Source organism: Myxine glutinosa, chromosome 14 (assembly GCF_964187855.1).
Source record: "Myxine glutinosa chromosome 14, kmMyxGlut1.1, whole genome shotgun sequence".
In the NCBI taxonomy this organism is placed as follows: domain Eukaryota; kingdom Metazoa; phylum Chordata; class Myxini; order Myxiniformes; family Myxinidae; genus Myxine; species Myxine glutinosa.
The window spans coordinates 54206778-54229395 of record NC_136274.1 but is presented as its reverse complement, the minus strand read 5'-3'; the positions used below and the strand labels follow the sequence as shown (position 1 = coordinate 54229395).

Below are 22618 nucleotides of genomic sequence, written 5' to 3'. Positions count from 1 at the left end.
GAGAGAGAAAGACCCGCCTGAGAAAGAACGTCCCCCCCGAGCGCTGTGACCTCCCCGCATCTTTGGACCGGACTGTACCCTGCCTTGAGCCAAGAGTGCACCTTGAGCCATCGCTACTTGCCTTTCCTTGCCATCAATCCCCGTGTGAGTCAGCCGTTGTCCCGTTTACCTGTCGTCTGTCCGGGGTTAAGATAAGCCTGTGTCTAAGTGCCCATCTTTTCTGTGCTTTACCTCTAGCCCCTGTAATCTAACCTTTTCCGTACGAATATAATTGAGAATCGAAACATTGGTGTCTGTCATTATAATCCAGCCGTGTGTCTTCTTTTTCCTTATTGATCCAGCGTAGCGCGGCTCCGTCAACGTTCGAGTACAATCGGGTAATTTGTGCGGACACGACGGCCATTCCGCTCGGCCCACCTTAACATCAAAGTCGTGTCTGTAACAATATATATATATATATTGTTACAGACGCGGTGGTGGATGTTAGTTTACCGAGCGGTTTGGTATGACCACGTCTGCACAAGTTACCCGATTATGCTCGAACGTTGACTAGTCGCGCTACGCTAGATCAATGAAGGAAAAGGACACACGGCTGGGTTCAAATGACACGACACCAAGGGTTCAGTTCTCAAGACCTCCGGAGGAGGTTATATTACGGCGGAAGGTCAGATTACAGGGATGAGAGGGACAGCATAGAAAGACAAGCACTTAGACACACTCTTATATTAACCCCAACAGACGACAGATAAACGGGACAAAAGGCTGACTCACACGGGGATTGATGGCAAGGAAAGCGGGTATCGATGGCTCAAGGTGCACTCTTGGCTCAAGGACAGGGTACTGTACGGTCCAGTAGATGCAGGGAGGTCACAGCGCTCGGAGGTCACGACTGGTTCTTCCTCTTCAAGCTCGGGGCGCATCTGACGTCACGTCCGGTACGTGGCCGCGTATATCCGGCGGGGAGTGACACGCCCTCGGCTCGTTAGCTCCGCCCCAGATGGAATCGGCTCGTTGCTTCTCATTGGGTGCGTGCGGGGGGGTTACCGGCTCCACCCTTGACGAGGGGCTGACAGGGAGCCCCTTCGTGGTAACCCCGTGGAGCGCATGGTCATGGCGGCTAACCGAGCCGGTGTGAGGACGCACACTCCCCCCGCGCGCCGTTGTTGTAGTTGTTGTTGTAGCTGTAGTTGTTGTTGTTGCTGTAGTTGTTGTTGTTGTTGTTGTTTGGGGAAGAAGATGGGAGGAGGTAAGGGAAGGTCCTAAACTCACTACTGGTGCCATATAATCACATTCTGGTGCAACGAAGAGTCAGAATTAATGGAAACGAGTCCTTAACTGACATAGACTAAGAATAACTAGCAAGATGTCCGAAAGTTGTCTACGTGAGATGCGGTGGACCTGGGCACGACATTTAATGGGGGAAAAAGGGGAAGGTCGGTTCTACAGAGTGTTGTTTACAGACAATGGGACTAGGGAATGGGGGATTGGGGATAGTTGGGGAGTATTGGGGAAATAGGGGAATATTTACAAGCGGATATGGAGGCCAAATTCCATATTCGCAACATTGCACCCTTCTCTACCCTCGGGGCGTCGCGACCCGATAAATTTTTACCTAGTTTAGTGTGGCACTCAGATGTAGTTCCCACTACTATTAACTCTACCCTGAGTGCGACAGTTTTACAGATATTCACAAATGAGTAAATATGTCCCCCTGCGACGTTGCACCCTTCTCCTCTCAGAAACACACCCACAGGATAACCGAATCCGGAAAGAATTCGCAAACTAAACATACAGCCGGTAGGGAGCATTATTTACACGACTACGCTGCTATTTACACTACGATCCAGGACCTGTTTTTGGAGGGACACATGCAGATGTTATGCATAGAGAGAGCACGCATGCCAGCATCGATACACCAACCCACGAGTGCTCTGTGGCCTACGGCCTTTAATAACGTGCAGAGCACCCTTTTCCAGCACGAAAAGCACCACCCCCTCATGTACAGTCAGCACCATCCGGTGCACCAATAAAGTGTCTATAAATCATTGTGTGGTGTCGCAGCCGGCCGATGTTCTGCCGCTGGTCTTGCCTTCGTGTGGTGCACTTGGCCTTCTTACTTCCTTAGAAAAATAAAGAAAGGCGCCAACCGCGTCCATTTCTTTATTGTGGCCGTCAGGGGGCCAACTGTTAGTGGTTCACCTTGTATGGCATAGGTGCCACGTTGACCCATGGGTCCATCCATGGGTGGTGCTTGGCCGCAAAAGAACTGCGGTCCATTGTGGGTGGCCACAAACATTGCGGTCCATATGGTGTATCGATCCAAGCAGCAAGCAGCGAAAGTGCAGGCCCACAACTGCGGAGCCAGCACCTCTCTCTCCTCTCTCTCTACCCCAAAGCCAGATCCTCGGAGGTGGGAGACAAAAGAAGCAGACAAGTGAGTAAGGTGGTAAGGGCGCAAAAGTGCACGCAATGCAAGGTAATGCACACTGGGGGCACATGGGAACCAGGTGAGACAGGTACGTTCCTACCGTACGCCCCCCCCCCACCAGGTAACCTACATGGCCCCTCCCTTACCCCTTACTGTATCCACAAAACACAACACTACCCATAAACATCTACTTTACAAATCAACAAACATCCCTACTGTCTTCCCCGTTCCTCCCATATACCAAATTCGTCTTCTCTCCCTCCTAACCAATCAAATTTGCCATTTTCAACTCAACATCATAATTTGCCATCTCCAACTCAACATCATAATTTGTTATCACCAATTCATCATCAGTCCCTCCTAGGGAGGGAGAGATGGAATCACCCCAATGTCTCATCCACGTCGTGATGCGTCTCACAAATCCACAGCAGTCCTTATTTCCTGCAACACAAAACAAAGAAAACACAGGTGTGGAGTCATCATCATCACCACAGGTAAGTGGCTGCGTATGGTGCGACAGGTTCATCAATCCTAACTATTTCCTAAATGACTTTAACAACTTTACACTACCCGGGGTCTTTCTCCGGCCAAACCATTGGCCCTCTTACACTATGGGTTCTAAAAACCAATTCCCATTGGCCAAACTGTGGTGCTTTTCAATTTGGGGTCTCACTCCCCCGATTCATCTCCCGGTGCCCTCGCACAATTTCTGGGCTGTGGCGTGTACCTCTCCCAGTGGGTCTACCCACCTGCACACCTCCACCACTGCAGTTGCCTCCGAGCTTACCTGCTCCTTACCCTAACCTAACTACCTGGGGAAGGCCCTCTGGCGCTCTCCCCACTCGGTGCCCTCTCTGGCACGGGGCTGCCCGATCCACACCCGGGATCCTCAGGCACCCACTCACAACTACCGGCTCCCAGAGCCCACCTGCGGCCTCACCTGGCCGACATCCTCACAGTGGTGGAGTGCCCAACCAACTACACACACTAACAGGCTACACGCCCAGCCATTTCCACAACACGAATGCACCCATCCACAACACCATTCTGCAACCGCACCACAAATGCCAATATCCACCCACAATTTACCTATACCCTCTACCTAACACTTACACTACCCGCCCCGGGTACTCGTGAAAGGGGTCCACTCTTCCCCCATCCACACCTTCGCACCCTGCACACCACTCCGTACCACTTACTCCAACTCTCTCCACACACCTGTACTTGCACACCTGTGCTCTCACACCTGGTGCCACCTGCACCCTTCTCTCCCCAAGCGCATTCGCGCTGATCCACACACTCACTACTCATACACTGCTCCACCCACCTGTCCAGTTGCACACCTGTGCAATCACACCTGTTCAATCCTCACACACACACGCATCATCTCAGCTAACTACTCCCTTCTGAAACTTGCGCTTCCCAGTCGTCCCTTTAAGCTATTGCGCTCCCACGTCATTATCATCCACGCTACTCTACCTGCGTCCCCACTACAGGTATCAGTCACTAACTAATCTTAACGTCACCTAATGTCAATCTCTTCTAGATCCCTACAATATAACCTAACCCACCCGGGCTAGTTTTCACTGCCATACACCCCATAATCTAGTGCGCATTTGCCCCCCCTATGGGAAGGGCGGCAGGGATGCCAGCCTTACCCACTGGGCCCATCGCTCACTACCAATTTTGCACATCAAATTTCAACAAATTAAAAATTTGCCAATCACTACCCATCATCTGCCAATCACTACTGCCAATCCCTTGCCAATCATCAAATTTTGTTTTTCTCCAATTTTGGGTTCAAAACACTAACCTCATCACCCAGTCTACTCACTAATGCCTCTCGGTGCGCCAATCCCTGTCCAAAGCCCGGCTTCGTAAAGCCAAGCCATGGATGCGGGTTGTTTGGTGCCAGCGGCTGGACACGTCCGGCACTCGGTGCAGGGACGGGGGCTTACCCGGGCCGAGATCCCACGCACCATCTCGGCGTGGAGCCACCCAATGTCCCGATCTCGACCTGCCGGACTGCCTCAACAAAAAGTGGTCGCCATGACGACCCTTTCTATCCAGCCGCCCGCTCCGCCTATTGGAGCACAGACGCGGCCGTTCAAAGCGAGGCCCAGCGTGGATCGCGCACGGCGGTCCTTTCGAACCCGCCGTGGCTCGGATCCCCGCTGGTTCTCGCGGCACGCGAAGCCCGGCACGCACCGAGGGCCCGATTCGGCTATAAGTCGTTCTAAACTCTACCCCGTCTAACGTCGATGCTTCACCTGGACGCTTACACCCCGCAGCCCGTTCCTTGCTCACACATCCAGCCGTGCCCATGCTCCTCGTACCTTTCCTTACACACCCAGGTACACCCATTCCACTCACAGCCTTGGTCATACACCTGACCACCGAACACTTTGGCACACATTCGTTGCTCGCACACCTCACCAATACACCGCTTCGCGCCCCCTCCTCGGTCACCTCCTCTGTGACAATCACAGGTGTGCCCTCATTCGCACACCCAACCACGTGCCTCACCACCAACTCCAGCGTGCATTCCCACTCACGCTCTACCATTCCAGGTGTGCATCCTTCCATCCCAGGTGTACATACTCGCTCACCTGTCATAACCAACTCACTCTCCTTGTCACTCTCAATACTCTCACCTCCATTCTTGACAGCGCACTCACCCTTACTCTTGACAGCGCACTCTTTCCCCGTGCACCTGTCCGTCACACACCTTTCTCGCGCACACTCTCCCGTTACACCCTCTGTAACACTCACCACAGGTGGACACTCTTCCTTACTTCTGACAGCGCACTCTTTCCTCATGCACCTGTCCGTCACACACCTTTCTCGCGCACACTCTCCCGTCACACCCTCTGCAACACTTACCACACCGCGCTTCCATGTGCTCCCTCGCACACGCGCTACGACCGACTCACTCTCGCCAGCACCCTCACTACTCCTTGGCACGCACTTTTTCCTCACACACCCCAGAGTCGGACTTTCTCGCACACCTCCTCTTTCGCACACCAGACCTGTCGCACACTTCACCAACGGCCTCTCACGAACACCCGGGTCCATCTCGACCCCCAAGCTTCTTAAATCCCCTGGCGCATCATACGCACGACCATATTGGTCACCACTTACACCGGGTCCTCTTCCTCTTCGCTTCTCCTCCATCACCTGCGAATCCCTCATCCGGTTAATGAGCACATCATCACGATCCAAACACAGACTTTGGACCAATTCTTTTATCTCCTCTTTTATTTCTTTCTTATCCCCTCTCCGTCGCTTCTTAATTTCGCTCATCCCTTCTTCCACTTCTTCTAGTTTCTGCTTCACCTCCTTTATTCCCCGGTACGTCTCCTCAAGCTCGTCCTCCAAGGCTACCTTGACCGTTTCCAGGTGCGTCCTCACCTGCCGGTCCTTCGTCTCCATTACCTCTATCACCTCGTCCAGCCTCGTTGTCAGTCCCTCACGTACCATCTGACATTCCCTCTTCGTCGCTATCAAGTCATCTTTTAGTTCTTTCTGTGTCGCCTTTAACCCTCCTAATACCGCAGTGTTCCTTTGAACCTGCTCCGTTACTTCTTTTTGTCCCTCCGTCAGCTGTTCCACCTCCTGCGTCAGGACCTCTATGCCCCCTTGTAACTTTACAGTCCCCTTTCTCACCTCCTTCTCCATGTGCTCCTTACAGTGCCTCACCTCCTCGCGCACTCCTCCGACCTCCTCACTCACTCCTCTTCTGATCTCCTCTCCCATCACTTGCATCTCCTGCCCAGATGCCACCCTCATCTGCTCCATTTCCTCCCTGTGAGCATCCAGTTTAGTTTCTACCCCCATTCTGACCCCCTCTATCTGCTGCCCCATTTGGTTAACTTCCCTTTCCGCTTGGTCCCTCATGTCCCTCAATTTGCCTTCCATACTGTTTTCTAACCCCTCTAACCCATTTTTCACTCCCTCTATCTGATTCTCCTGGGCAGCCATTCTATTTTCTACCCCCTCTAACCCCTTTTGCATCCCTTCCATTTGATTCTCTTGAGCGGCCATTCTGTTTTCTACCCCCATTAACCCCTCCTGTATTTCCCCTAATCTATTGTCTAATCCCTCAAATTTGTTTCCTAATCCCTCTATTCTACTCCCTAACCCTCTGATCTGGGCCCCCATGTCCTCCCTCAATTTCTCGCTATTGGACCCCATCCTTTGTTCTAACCGTTGGCTATTCTGGGCCATAAGGGCCTTCATTTGTATTAAAAAAAGGTTCAAATCCACCAGGGGCGCTGCCACGGTCGCGGGCGCGGTCGCCGTGACCAGCGAGGCGCCATTTCGCGCGCCCGCCATGTCGGGCGCAACGACGCTAATTTGTGCGTCTGCTACCCTCGCTGCTTCGCTCTCCTCACGTCCCTCAATTTGGTCCTGGACCGACCCTGCCTCACTCTCCACTACCGGACCCCAGCCGTCTTGGTCTGCCATAGCGCGACTTTCAAAATTCGGGTTTTTATTTTCGTAAAACAAATTCAAATTTCGCCGTTATAATTTCGCGCGGGAAACGCGCTCCGAATCGATTCTACTACAAATTTGGGCCTAATAAATTTAGTCCCGGGTTCGAATCCCACTCCTGACACCAATTGTTACAGACGCGGTGGTGGATGTTAGTTTACCGAGCGGTTTGGTATGACCACGTCTGCACAAGTTACCCGATTATGCTCGAACGTTGACTAGTCGCGCTACGCTAGATCAATGAAGGAAAAGGACACACGGCTGGGTTCAAATGACACGACACCAAGGGTTCAGTTCTCAAGACCTCCGGAGGAGGTTATATTAGGGCGGAAGGTCAGATTACAGGGATGAGAGGGACAGCATAGAAAGACAAGCACTTAGACACACTCTTATATTAACCCCAACAGACGACAGATAAACGGGACAAAAGGCTGACTCACACGGGGATTGATGGCAAGGAAAGCGGGTATCGATGGCTCAAGGTGCACTCTTGGCTCAAGGACAGGGTACTGTACGGTCCAGTAGATGCAGGGAGGTCACAGCGCTCGGAGGTCACGACTGGTTCTTCCACTTCAAGCTCGGGGCGCATCTGACGTCACGTCTGGTACGTGGCCGCGTATATCCGGCGGGGAGTGATACGCCCTCGGCTCGTTAGCTCCGCCCCAGATGGAATCGGCTCGTTGCTTCTCATTGGGTGCGTGCGGGGGGGTTACCGGCTCCACCCTTGACGAGGGGCTGACAGGGAGCCCCTTCGTGGTAACCCCGTGGAGCGCATGGTCATGGCGGCTAACCGAGCCGGTGTGAGGACGCACACTCCCCCCGCGCGCCGTTGTTGTAGTTGTTGTTGTAGCTGTAGTTGTTGTTGTTGCTGTAGTTGTTGTTGTTGTTGTTGTTTGGGGAAGAAGATGGGAGGAGGTAAGGGAAGGTCCTAAACTCACTACTGGTGCCATATAATCACATTCTGGTGCAACGAAGAGTCAGAATTAATGGAAACGAGTCCTTAACTGACATAGACTAAGAATAACTAGCAAGATGTCCGAAAGTTGTCTACGTGAGATGCGGTGGACCTGGGCACGACATTTAATGGGGGAAAAAGGGGCAGGTCGGTTCTACAGAGTGTTGTTTACAGACAATGGGACTAGGGAATGGGGGATTGGGGATAGTTGGGGAGTATTGGGGAAATAGGGGAATATTTACAAGCGGATATGGAGGCCAAATTCCATATTCGCAACAATATATATATATATATATATATATATATATATATATATATATATATATATATATATATATATATATATATATATATATATATTGTTGCGGAGATGAGGACTGTATTTTTTTGATTGTGTGCTGTATTATTATTATTATTGTTTATTCTGCGCCCCCCTACCTCCGGAGCTCTGTAAAGGTGAAAGGGCATCCCATAATTAGTCCACAAGCATACACGTCAGCCAAATAATAGAATACCCCTGTTTGATAGTTATCTCTTATTCTGTGTTTTAGAGTAAGGCTGTGTCTCCCATTAATTGAAGTACTCCATTGCACCAGTGAAAGAGAATAGATCCCCTTTCATTCCCATCCCCAAAATCCCCATTTCCTTCACATCCCCTTTCGTCATTGCCGAGCCTCGATTGCCAATTACCTCCCCTCCAAAACCGCCATTGACCACGAGGCAGGGTCGGAGAAGAAAGGCGTGTCTCCACCTCGTCATAGAGGAGAGGAGTGAGCCAACCCCACTTGACCAACCAGGGCCGAGGTGAGCACACCGATGGGCGTGTCCTGAAGGCCGGCGGCTTGATCGTTAGAGGCGCTATAAAGGCGCGCGCGCAAGAAGCGTTGAGTGAGTCAGCCAGTGAGTGAGTCGTGAGTTGGTCATCAGAGGAGGGTCAGGGGTTGCGTTGGTTGCGGTGGTAAGAAGTCGGTGGTGAGAAGTGGTGGCGTCGAGTGGTCAGTGGTTGCGTTGGTTGACGTTGAGTTGTCGATGGTGAGGAGACACCAGGGCCAAGAGAGAGAAGGTTCCAGGTCAATTACCAGCAGTTGCGCCAGAGACGGCAGATGTGCCCTGAGGTGAGCCAGAGAAGCAGCTTTGGCTCCACAAGCAGCGTTGACTCCACCAGGCAGCTTCAACCCGTTACCCCGTGGGGACCAGATAGCGGTGGCATCGGTGGCCGTCGAGGTCCAGCCGACGTCCCGTGCGGGATCAAGCCCGAACCATCTGCCCCAGCTGAACCTTCCCATTCCTCCTTCCAGCATTCATTCCTTTCCTCCACCCTTCTTGTGTACGTGAGTTTGTTCTGTGTGTCTTGTCCCTGGGTATTAATTAAGCTTGTATAAGTTAATAATTGCGCTGTGTCTCTGATTCTTCTGTATATTATTTTATTATCTTTCCTTCTCCTTGGTTACTTTGAGCATGTAAATAGTAGGAATAAATTTAGTAGTATTTCCAAACCTTTCTTTGCCTTCGTCTTCCTCTTTGCATTCGTCGTTTTAGTCTTTTCCCTCATTGAATAGCTGCGGTGCGATCCGGCCAACGTTTGGGTGGAATCGGGTTCTAATCGGGGAATAACTGTTCGGTCGCGGTTGGACCATCCGCTCGGCCCATCATACCATCTAAACCGCGATCAGTAACAATATATATATATATATATATATATATATATATATAAATATATATATATATATACGAGGTATATATACCTATATATATATATATATATATATATATATATATATATATACTGTATATATATATATATATATATATATATATATATATATATATATTATATTGTTATGGATACAGGGGACGGCTCTCCTGTTAGCAAGGGGTGATTAGCCCCTTGTCCTGTTAAGCTGGCCGTCTCCCCGGTCCTGGTACTTGTAACGCTATCCCGCGGGATGGAACGGATCAGGGTTATGGGTCCAGGGTCTATCCCGAATACCTTTATCCATCCCTCCGCAGACTAGGGAGACAAGTACCGCTCGAACCCCGGTTTGGATGGTCGAGTTAGTTGCCGAGCGGTTTTTTAGCAACCCGAAGTTCGAGTCATTAGCCTTCACTAAACCCGATCCTGAACGTTGGCCGAATCGCGCCACGTACACTCAATATGGAAACCTCTAAAGCGACCGAAAGAGCATGAAGAAGTAAAGACAAAGTAGGGAATAACAAGATTTATTACTATTTATACACACTCAGCAGAAAGGAAAAGAAAGATGATTTATAAGGCAATGGAAGGAGCAGGAGACATTGTGCAATGATTAGCTTATATATATGGCAGTCTTAATTAATACCCCAAGACAACATGAAAGACGGACGAACAATCACACTTACACGGGGAAATGATGGCAGGAATCACTGGAGGGAGGAGAAGGTCCAAGCCGATGGCAGGGCAGGAAGGTCCGGGCAATTCCACACCGTCGAGGTCCACGTTCCGTGCTCGAAGCGAACAGCAGCTGGAAGCTCCGCGTCTCCACAACCGGCAATAGGGCCTAGAGGGCCTCGGCGTATTGCTGCAGTATCAGCACCCCCTCACGTCTCGTTCTCTCTTGGCTGCTTTAGCTGGATCGCGCATCTGCCGCACCTCTCTCTCAATCTTCTCCGGACCTCTCAATCTTTTCTCAGGACTCGGTGACTTCTCCAGGACCTTAATCTTCTCCAAAAAGCCCTATAGAAACCCGCGCGTGTCCTTTTATAACGTGCTTTTGGGTTTCTTACCCGCGTGCGTTGTAAACGCCCCTCGGTCAGCTCGCCTCGGCCTTGATTGGTCGCGAGGGCTACCGATCCCGCCCCTCTTGATGATGCGTTGGCAAAGCCACGCCTTGTTCCTCGCGCTTGGCTGACTCCTCCCCCGATGATGAGGTGGAGACACGCCTTTCTTCTCCGTTCGTTACCTCGTGCGTAATGGAGTCAAATGCAGCAAACAGTGGACAGGGGAGGAGATTGCAGCAAAGTGGCTAAAGAGTCAATTGCAGCAAAGTGGCTAAAGAGTCAATTGCAGCAAACCTGGCAAACCTGGCACTTGGAAGCTGCCATGGGGCGTCGGAGGGGCCTACTCTTATTTAATTCGGTGCAATGAAGAGTCAAACTATTGGGAAACACATCCTTAACCTACATAGAATAAGGGACTAACTATTTAAAAGGATATATGGTGTCCTGTGTGTAGGTTTATGGAATTAACTAAGAGGACGAGCTTCGACCTTTCTTTACATTACGGAGGGTGCCATTTACACACAACAAAACCATAAATCTCACATTCTTTACATTTTCTCAAATTCGTTACACTTCTCAAATTCGTTACTATATATATATATATATATATATATATATATATATATATATATATATATATATATATATATATATATACAGGGGGCTGCAAAAGTTGGTATACAGTAATGAAAAACAAAACGTGCGCACAAAACGTATTTTATTGATTATACAAGCATATCAATAATAACATATCAATAATAAACATATCAATAATAAACATATTAATCCCTAAATTACATATTACAAATAATTACATTTACCTAAATTACAAATTACAAATAATTACATAAACGTAACACTGGTATAATCCTTACTGTATACCTACTTTTGCAGCCCCCTGTATATATATATATTGTTACTGATCGCGGTTTAGATGTTATGATGGGCCGAGCGGATGGTCCAACCGCGACCGTTACAGGATCCCCGACTCACCCGATTCACCCAGAACTTTGGCCGTATCGCACCGCAGCTGCCCAATCTGGGAAAAGACTAAAACTACGAAATGCAAAGAGGAAAAGGAATAAGACGAGAATACGGACAGAAGAGTAATTGGATTTATTGTACACACACAAGCAAAAAGGAGCAATCAAGTTTATTTACAACACATAAGACGCAGGTGACACAGTGCAAATACTAGCTTATACAGACTTAATTAACCCAGGGACAGAACAAACAAAACAAACTCACGTACACAAGAAGGGTGGAAAGGCAGGAGGTGGATGGCTGGAGGGAGAGGAAGGTCCAAGGGGGTCCTGCAGCACGATCGGCGCGTTTAGCAGCCGCCGTTCCTTTGCGGCCCTGCTCAAAACCGCCGTTCAGGCCCCAAGCTGCTGTTGTGGCTGCTGTGGACGTCGCGTGCTTTCCCAGGACTTGTCCGACTCGTCTGGTCCAAACCCTCAACTCTTTCTTGGTCCACTCACTCCTCACCACCGACTCCTCACCGCAACCAACGCAACCAACTGACCACCACCACCGACTCCTCACCGCAACCAACGCAACCAACTGACCACCGACTCCACTGACTGACTCTCTCACGCCACTTGCGCGCGCGCCTTTATAGCGCCTCCGGCGATCAAGCCGCCGGCCTTCAGGACACGCCCATCGGTGTGCTCACCTCGGCCCTGGTTGGTCATGCGACCCTCTGGCTCCGCCCTTGATGACGACGGGCGGGCACGCCCCTCTTCCCCGACTCGAGCACTTGTTCAATGGTGGTTTTGGAGGGGAGGTAATTGGCAATCGAGGCTCGGCAATGACGAAAGGGGATGTGAAGGAAATGGAGATTTTGGGGATGGGAATGAAAGGGGATCTATTCTCTTTTACTGGTGCAATGGAGTACTTCAATTAATGGGAGACACAGCCTTACTCTAAAACACAGAATAAGAGATAACTATCAAACAGGGGTATTCTATTATTTGGCTGACGTGTATGCTTGTGGACTAATTATGGGATGCCCTTTCACCTTTACACAGCTCCGGAGGCAGGGGGCGCAGAATAAACAATAATAATAATTTACACAATCAAAAAAAATATACAGTCCTCATATCCGCAACAATATATATATATCTATATATATATATATATATATATATATATATATATATATATATATATATATACGACATTTAATATGGAATTTTTTTTTTTTCTTGACTTGGGTTTACTTTCTGAACTCGGTATATCAATCTGGTGAGTTTCTTTTACGCTTCGGTGATTTCTTTGTTAAAAGAACCATGTCACTGATTGTCTGTCCCAGCAAGAAGTCAATAACAGGATTATATCACAGGTGGCGTGACAAAATGTACGGACAGGTACATTTGACGATTGGCTTCACAATCGGGTGGGTATATAAGGGTTGTTGCGTTCTGTATTAGTGGAAAACAACTGCTGCACGTCTACAAAAGTTATTGCCGCTTCCCCTGGAGATGGTCCGTCAACTCGACAATGCTGTTTGTCATTTAGTGGTGGCTTTACGAAATTCCGGCATGAAACAGCATGCTATTGCTCGGCAGTATGGCATCACTCAAGGTCAGGTGTCAAAGATCCTGAAACGAAATGCTCAGAGGGGTGTCCCTACTCCAATACCGAGGTCAGGACGTCCCCACAGAACCACAAGGAGGGATGATCGCCAGCTGCACCGGTTAGTCCGCAATGGCCGTACCAAGTCAGCTAATCGGCTTCGGGCTGAGTGGCAGCAACTGACAAATGTGCCTGTATCCAGAAGGCTAGTCAACCAACGACTGGTTCAAGCAGGCTGTCGTGCCAGGCATCCCCTGAGAAAGCCACGTCTGACCAGACAACACCGCCAGCGTCGATTGCAGTGGGCCAGAGAGCACCGTCAATGGCAGCCAGGACACTGGAATCACGTGATCTTCAGTGACAAGTCTAGGTTTCTGGTCTATCGTCAATATGGCCGCGTCCGAGTGCGGAGACAAGTGCATGAAGCCTACAACGAAGATTGTATAGTGCCAAGAGTCCATGCTGGAGGTGGTGGGGTGACCGCTTCGGCTGCTTTTCATGCAGGGGACAAAACTGACCTGGTTGTTCTGAATGGAAACCTGAACCAGTTCAAGCACAGGGCCATTCTGAAAGAAACATTGTTTCCATTTGTTCATGCTGCCTGTCGAGGAAAGTTTGTGTTCCAAGATGACAATGCACGGCCTCATCATGCTCGCATGATCCAACACTTTCTTGCTGACCGTGGTGTAGAGCATATGGAGTGGCCTGCCATGTCCCCGGATATGAATCCACTAGAGACCTTGTGGGCAGAATTAACGCGTCAAATCGACAACTTGGACTAGCAGCCTGCCTCTGTGCGTGAATTGCAGCAGGCTATTGTCACTGCATGGCAAGCGATTCCTGTCCAAACTTTGGCAAATCTCGTGAACAGCATGCCTCAACGTGTACGTGCTCTCCTGAATGCTCGTGGGGGTTACACGAAGTACTGAACTGGAATTTTACTGTCCGTAATCCCAGTCGTAATTTAACTTTTGTTTTTGTTAAAAAAAATTTTTGGCTAATGTGCAAAATAGAGATACTTCTGGAAAACGCACAGAGGTTTAACACAGTACTGTCCGTGAATTGAGTTCCATATCAGTTTACATCACTTTCAAGGATCAATTTACTTGCTTCGAAATGTCAAATGTGGTTTTTGTTTCTTTTAAAGGTCACATTAACAAAATCTAGAATAATTTCAACATAATTCCAATGAACTTTTGGTTCTAAGTCATCTTGAAAAGTAAGTTCACCCCCACAAAAAAAATATTCCATATTAAATGCCAAGTCTGTATATATATATATATATATATATATACCATGTATGAAATATATAGTCAGGAAACATTACCCCTTGAAGTGAAGTCTGGAATAATGCACACACCTCATCATGAGATCCCAGTACAATGAAAAACATCATCTAAAAATGTTTCCCAATTTGATTCCACCCCAGAAGAGCAGTCACAATACAAGCTGGGCCTTGGTGCTTTTCTGGGCGTGCTTCTTGCTGTGATTGCAGTTTGTTGTCTCGCAATTTCCATTGGTGAGAACGGGTTCTGCAAGGTTGTACTTTTTACTTTTTACATGTTTTTTCTTCTTTGAAAACATTTCCTTTTGCAAATCGGACTTTATGCTCAGGATTCACTTTTTTTTTCCAACAAAGTCATCTTGGGATTGAATTGCAAACCATCTTGTATGAACTGGCAATGCAAGCAACAGCCGCAGCTAGAGACCAGACAACTATTTTTTTTGTTCATTGGCTTTATTTTTATACAGTTTATAGATGCCACAGCAACATTCAAAACTCTGATGACAAACCGATGGAGAAGATTTCCGGCCTCATCGGATGCAAGCCACCATATTTGCTAAAGAACAAGGATGCCGGTGAAAACAACATGGCGTTATCTCACTCACAGAGCGTCATCACACAAAGGTGTGACCTGCCAAGCATGCTCAGAATGATTCCCTTTAAACAAGATGAATGGGATCAAATTGAGGCCTAGTTTATACTGGATGCAAAAAAAAAAACTGATGCAAAAACTTTGTGAAGCATGATTTGTATTGAATTGTTAAATCAATGGCCTGTGTATGAGGTGTTGTGATTTTCTTTTGACGTTTAACAAAAATGCCTAACATAAAGCATATTGATTGTAGAAAAACTTCAATTTTTTAGATAAAATAATTTTGTCTAATTTAATGGTAATACCAATGTCCGACCGGATGTTGCACACCCACCTTTGAAGCCGTCCCAGGTGGGTTTGATTTTTGGCCCATTCATGCCAATGGATTGGTGCTTCCCAGGAATGCCATTATCATGAAAGAATGCTGTCTGTCGGATGGACTTTAAGCTGGATGTCCTGTCTGTAGCAGTAGATGGTACACATTGAAGATCATATGGTGTCTTTTGTGAAGATTAGGTGAGTTTTAGCCAGTACCTGTACAAATTACAAATATCTAACCAAAGCATCCTTGCTCGAACATCAGGCTAGCCCAGCGGATTCTTGAAAGAACTGGACCAATAACTTTCCCCAGCCTGCACAAAGAAGGTAGGATCAATGGGGACTGGTTAAAAAAGGTTGTGCTGGTAGTCTAGGTTCTTCTTCTTCTTCTTCTTCTTCTTTCGCATGCAGAACATGATCATTGGCGAGATGTGGGAGGGGAGGGGTGCGACTGTGCTGCTGATGCAATGTCCCCTGTAGATCAAGGCCAGTAATTTGTAATCTGTTCATGGTACCGGCGATAACTCGCGTACTTTTCACAAAGGACTCTGGGATATTTAACATCCACTAACTAATGTTGGCAGACGAGACGCCTAATTTAATGTGTTGCCCTGCAGGAAGTCTTGGTAATAACGTTTGAATGATACCTGGTGCTCAGTAATTCAGTTGCTATTTTTCCTGTCATTTCCGCTGAATTTTCTGACTAAATATGGAATTTATTTTCTTGTCCTGAAACAGCCATCACACGTGTTTTTGTGGAAAGTGAATAACGGTATGTTGATAAAGAGAAGTTTGAGAAAAGGAATGGATGAGGATAGGAGAAAAAAGTGGGCATTGTGAAAGAAGAGGGGGAAAGGAAAATGACTTTTGGAGGAAGAGGAGGAAGAGCTGTTGTGCAGGTCTATGAAGAGGAAGATGGACAAAGACTCTGAAGACTCTCGGTCAAATTCACACCATTGTTTTCTTATTCTTGATATAAATAAAGGTCGGCCCGTAACATGGAACTATTCTGATTTGGCCTCCTCTCAATACGTAATTGCCAGTTTAAAAAAGTTATTGCAAAATCTGGGATGTTTGTGCATGAAAACCATTTTAACCTTCTCATCTGATCTGACCTGATAAGTTCTATTTTCCAAAAATAGAACGGCACTGGCAAAGCAATTTTGGGTGGGTCGGTCTCCAGCACAAGTCCACAGCAGTAATTTGGAATTCAGCCCAGACTCCGGCTCGCAATGGCCGACTTTTTCAAAGAGTTCCAATGTTCAACCTTGCATCGCTCAAAAGAATAAAAGTCAAACAATGCTGTATTGATGTAAAGTTTCAAAACCATACTGTATTGGTGCTGCTTTCTTTATTTAATTGTTTTCACAACACACACACACACACACACACAGACACACACACACACACACACACACACACTCTCACACAATATATATATATATATATATATATCCTCAATCCTCATGTTCTTTGGTTATTCTTCATTCAACTCCTGTTGTATTTCAGTGTTTAAGTGTGAATTATAAATGGATTCCAATTGGAGTTTGATATTTGGGATACTTCAAACTTTGCATGGAAACTTGGAAAGGACTCTGATATGTTATTGCCACCCACATTGTGGATATTTTCACATTTTGAATACAGCATTGCTATTTGAAGGAAAGTTATCAAAATTGTGGATAATTTTGGAATCCTTCACAGATTGCCTGATTTGACACACGCCATGTTTCCCATTTCTGTCGTCTGCTATCGCAATCAGATTTGCAAATTTATTTATCTTTAACCCAGAGCCTGTAACAAGCTATGAAGTCTGACAAATAAAATTTGCAAATGAGCATTGGTGCCTTTGAGTGGACCCAACTGCCTTTAACTTGTTGTTTGTCGAGCACATTTGTGCCGTGGGGTGTTCCAGCAATATACCATACCAGGAGCAGCTCCAAGATCTACTGCATTTACCTTGGGATAACATAACTCTACTGGAGCCCTTGGGGAGTGGTGCGTTTGGCGAGGTGTTATCGGGCTTGGCTTGTAGAATTGGAGGCCAGGACAAGGAGACACGTGTTGCTGTGAAGGTGAACCAACTTCGTCATCTTCCCCACTCCCCCATGTGCAGCATATGCGATTCCTAGCCGAAAAATTACAATTACATATTTGCCAATGCTCTTAAATATATGTCCGAAGGAAGCGGTTGAGTTTGGCATTTTAAATAGGAAATAGGCAAAGCTTAGAAATGAACGAAACCCTTTAGAATTACCCTTTAGAACCCATTAGAATTACCCCTTAGAACTCTTTATAATTAAGCACGGTGGGTAGAAAGTTTCTTCTTCTTCATTTTTGACGGATGCCCATAACCAAATATTGAAGCGGCTTCACCGCCGCAAATTGTGGGGTTTATGGTTTTAATGTCATGGACTGATTTGTCAATGATTTTAAAATCATTCAGGACAAAGTCAGGACTCTGATTGTGTACGTTTAACATGTCAAATAGACACCAGTGTATTTTAAACATGAATTAGAAGTACAACTAGAAAACATCTGAAAATGCAAAGCCCGTCCATGTCCGCTTTGTATTTGGACTTCTTCTTCCATTTTTTTCTTTTTTTATGGATATCGCCCTAGACAAGGCATACAGCCACAATAGGTCAGGGGCTAAGAGAAAGTTAGAGAAATATAAGGATAAAGCAAAACAAAATAAAAATCCAAGACACCGGAAGTAGCAGAGGTCGGGTAAAGTAAATGTCGGGTTCATATGCTAAACATAACGAAAACAGTTAAAAACAATTGACGATTTTAAGCGACCTTGACATTTTGACATCAAAAGCAATAGGCGTCTGTGACCCAATCTGCAAACGCTGCTGAAATCTCACGCGAATTAGATGTAAATTGGCAACTTATAACCTTGACCTTTGACATTTTGACCTTAAAACAATCGCCTTCTAGAGTTTGAATGGTGAACCATTTCAGTGACCCCAATATCCAAATTCTTAGAATTTCAGGTCATTCCGATGAAAATTGACGATTTTATGTGTCGTTGACCTTTGACCTTTTCACCAAATTATTCATTTGTCTTCTTCACGTTCTCATAATAAAGCTTTGTTGGAAATTTGATGACAAAAGCTCAAAAGGTAAAAAGTTACGGCCCAGACACACACACCCACGATTGCAATACCTCGTGTTGGCAGTTGAGACCCCACCAAGTCATATCAAAAACATTAAATTAAAAAGTACCTGCTGCTTCCTTGCATGACGCTCAGCATTAAAAAGGAATAGAGCATGGACAAAGAACCTTAGGTTGGCAACCATTGGGCAGGATTGATGGGCATAATGGCCTCCTGCATTGAAGTTCCTTGTAAAGGAACTCATGTTTATTTATCAGTGGACAATGGACAAACATATGGTTGGTTGTATGGGATGTGAGCCTGGGTTTATTGCATTGTGAGCCAGAGGTCCAGATGGAAACATTAACAGGTCTCCCAGAACACCAACAGGTGTGGCCCTTATCAATGATAGCAACACCCAGGTTGTAATATTTTTCAATGTCATTGGGACCACATTGGCATTTGTCATGAAAATTTTCAGATCATCTTGAAAATCTGTGCAGAAAAATGACAAACTCCCACATGTGCTGTTGGATTTTGTGGTTTAAGGGTTTTGTGGTTGTTGTGATTTTGTGCACGTTTCACACATATTCCCTAGACTCTGCACAGTGAGGCGACAGACAAGGAGAAAGTGGATTTTCTCAAAGAGGCCTACACAATGAGGTTGGTCGGCCACATCAGCACCCTTGGATTGCGTTAAACCTTTATACAAGCACAAGCCCAATATGGAGAAACCTTGAGAGTTGTGTGTGAATGGACTTGGGTACTCAGAGGCATCTTGATATATTTTGGAGAAAGTGCTATTGTCCCATCAACAATTGATGTCCCGTCTTCGATGGTGACTCCACCATCTCACAAACTTCCAAATAGATGATCCCCGACAAACTTTTTCTCTCCTTGTTTTCCTGCAGCTTCTTTGATCATTCAAATATCTTACGACTACTTGCTGTCTGCCTGGACCATGAACCTCAGTGCATCTTGTTGGAACTTATGGAAGGCGGGGATCTCCTTATGTACCTACGTGAGGCTCGTTCCACACAAGTGAGATGGCATTATGTCCTGATTTGTTATAATCATGGCCAAAATTATTCGTTTTATACAAACGGTACTACATCTCACAAACTGATAAATAAAAAGGAAGTCGACAATGAAATGCAGGCTAACACCACGTATAAACTACACTAGGTGGGGCAGGTGTTTTACCCAATTAATGAATGTCAGTCATTAGTGTATAATCCAATAACATCTCGGGTTCTGTGACCTAGCATCCTTGTCCTTAATGCTGTAACAGTCGCTATGGATTCCCCGTACGAGTCCGCTGAGTCGTATTCACATAACCATAATGGTCAATTTCATTGGAGTCTCCCTCGCTGGATGGCATATCTAAAAGCAACGATACCATGCCGATTTGAAGTCCGAATCGACCCAGCGTTGCACCAATGAGATGCCGCATGCTGTTGCCAAATGAGGCCGAGCAAGCCTGAGGTACGATATTGTCTCACCACGGCGAATTATCCCTCAACAGGTCTTTCTTTAAACCACCGAAGGAATTCACTCGAGACCAAGTGGAATTGATTAGAAAATTGCACTGGGGAAGGAAACCAAAGGAAGCAATCACAATGAAGTCCGTAATAGAAACTCCTTAACCCACTACAGGCATAGGTGCGGATGAAACCAAAGGAAGCAATCACAATGAAGTCCGTAATAGAAACTCCTTAACCCACTACAGGCATAGGTGCGGATGAAACCAAAGGAAGCAATCACAATGAAGTCCGTAATAGAAACTCCTTAACCCACTACAGGCATAGGTGCGGATGAAACCAAAGGAACAAATGGGATCCTTAAATATCCAAGGCCCAGTTGCATATACTCCCTTAATCTTAAGGAAAGATTTCCCTTAATGTATGCTGTAATTCCTTAGCTAAGGATTTCCTTAAGTGCTGTGACATAAACACAACCCTTTAGGATAAGGATTTCCTTAAATTAAGGGAAATTTTAGGAGCCTTTGCTATGCCAGACAACCAGTCAGATTGGGGATAGGAAGAGACGTCCAAAATCAAGAACATGTGATGAACGCGTAATTTTAAATGACGCTTGTTATATGTTACATGGGGAACACATGCTTGTGGACGAAAGAGGAATAAAATGATTCTTTTGCAACATTTTTTCCAGGACAGTATATCGTTTTTGTCCCTATCTCAATGGTGAAGAATCAATGAGAAAAGGAAAAATAATTATTGTGTCCGGATCCGGATCCTCACCAAAATCGAATCAAGTCATCCTTGTCACGCATCCAACCTGCTCACCAAGTTTCTTGCGAATCCGTACACAACTTTTGGAGATATACTGCTCACAGACAGACAGAAGACAGAAGTGAAAACATAATCTCGGTCCACCTTCAATAGTAGAAGTAAAGAGAGTTCGGGCCAAACCTGGCAGAACTGGTGGATAAGAAACGGGCCATGTCTGGAGACCGGTTGAGTCTGTGGCTGTAAATCGGCCCTCTGGTCCACGTGCCATGCCACCTTGGAGGGGGAGGATGAGGAGGAGGAGAGGCGTGGCCAGCTGAGTGGGGGCGTGGCGTCTGCTCAGCGCAAGCAGTTTGAAAGAGCAGCCTTCCGCACTGAGTTCCTGCAGTTTATCCCTCTCCGTCCTTCCTCACTCCCACCTTTATAAACTCGGGTATTCACGTCATCGATGACGCGCCATGCTCCTCTCCGCTCACTCACAACTGGAAGCTGCCTGGCCAGGAGGGCGAGCAACCCTTCCACGACCCCTCACCCCTGATGCTCAGAGGCAAGCCGTGGCAGTTACGATGCCTTGCCACCTAGATTTGTGCCTGATGGCCTGACAGAATGATAAAAGGCACATAAATGACAGATTGCAGAGGGAAAAGGATTGATAAATTTTAGAAACAGACACAGGGGTGGATAGATGTCTAACTAGATATATAAGTGACGCAGATCTAATATCGCAATTAATTAATTCACACTTATGCTAGGTATCCACTTTAAGGTAATTACTGCTCTATTTTATGCATTACTAACCCTGAGGAGCCATTTCCAAAACAATGTAATACTTTTAGCTGTATTTGAACCCAAAACCTCTGGAATACCATAATACTGTCCTCACTATTATGCGACCGCACTTTGGGTGTTTGAATAATTTCCTGCATACACAAGGGTGGGTACGAAGGATAATGGAGGATGTCACTATTGACTGTGGACGTCAATGTCAATGTCAATTTGCAAGCTAAGTGGAAATTGGAAGAGTTTATTTTTTAGTGAAAATTTTTTAATACAAAGTCGAGGCTCTTGTAAGAGCAAACACATCAAACACAAAAAACATAAACGGACACATAAACCATGCAATAAAAGGAGCGAGAGACAAGATGGGGAGAGAGAGAGAAGCATACAAGTACAACAGAAGAGAACAGGGACATCGGGAAATCTGTGGGAGGGAGAGGGCTGGGAGAGGGGAAGGAGGGGTAGACGGTATAAAACAAATGGACACTCCTCGGAATTTCAGGAATGAAGTCGGAGATTGAAAGAGGTGGATTTGGGGTGCATTAATGGGGGCGGAAAAGATCAAGGTTTTGGATGGGGGAAGATAAGAGATGGCGATGAACAGCTGTTTTGAAGACCTGGAGGGAGGAGTGGGATTGAAAATAGTGAGGGAGTTTGTTCCAGAGGCGGGAGTAAAGAGGAATGAAAGAGTGAAGGTAAATAGAGAGTCTTGATTTTGGCAATTTCACCAGAAGATGGTTGCTGGCAGATCTTGTGCGACCTGTAGGAATATTTGGGGGACATAGCACAGATAGAGCTGGGGGAGCTAGGCTGGACAGTAGTCGGTAGAAGACAAAGACCACCAACCTGCCTGCGGTGAGTGAGTGAAAGGCCCTCACAATCAGCTTCATCACGGGAGATTCCAATGATTCTGAAAGCTTTGGTTTCAACAGCGTGAGGCCGAGCTAGGTGTGAGGCAGGAGCACCAGCCCAGAGGGGAGAGCAGTATTCCATTGAGCTGCGGATGAAGCCTTGTATGTGGTGAGGAGCTCAGGTGTGCCAAGGACGGACTTCACACGACGGAGGATGCCCAGTCGGCGACTGGC

General features: G+C 46.8%; 1 protein-coding gene and 1 long non-coding RNA gene across 2 annotated transcripts in view; one reads left to right on the top strand and one right to left on the bottom strand.

Annotated features, from left to right (window-relative positions):
* LOC137439787 (uncharacterized) overlaps nucleotides 1–22618 on the top strand; it is a 141932-nt gene that overhangs the window by 92992 nt on the left and 26322 nt on the right. Inside the window, exons 20-24 of the mRNA XM_068135881.2 lie at nucleotides 14641–14730; nucleotides 14964–15120; nucleotides 17322–17481; nucleotides 19106–19170; nucleotides 19419–19548. Coding sequence (XP_067991982.2) covers nucleotides 14641–14730; nucleotides 14964–15120; nucleotides 17322–17481; nucleotides 19106–19170; nucleotides 19419–19548 — 602 coding nt within the window. The remainder of the gene's footprint in view (nucleotides 1–14640; nucleotides 14731–14963; nucleotides 15121–17321; nucleotides 17482–19105; nucleotides 19171–19418; nucleotides 19549–22618) is intronic.
* On the bottom strand, nucleotides 17494–21441 carry LOC137439793 (uncharacterized). The gene is made up of 3 exons (XR_010986997.2): nucleotides 20940–21441; nucleotides 20769–20853; nucleotides 17494–17534 (listed from the first exon to the last, which is right to left on the bottom strand). It is a non-coding gene; the product is annotated as an uncharacterized LOC137439793 (long non-coding RNA).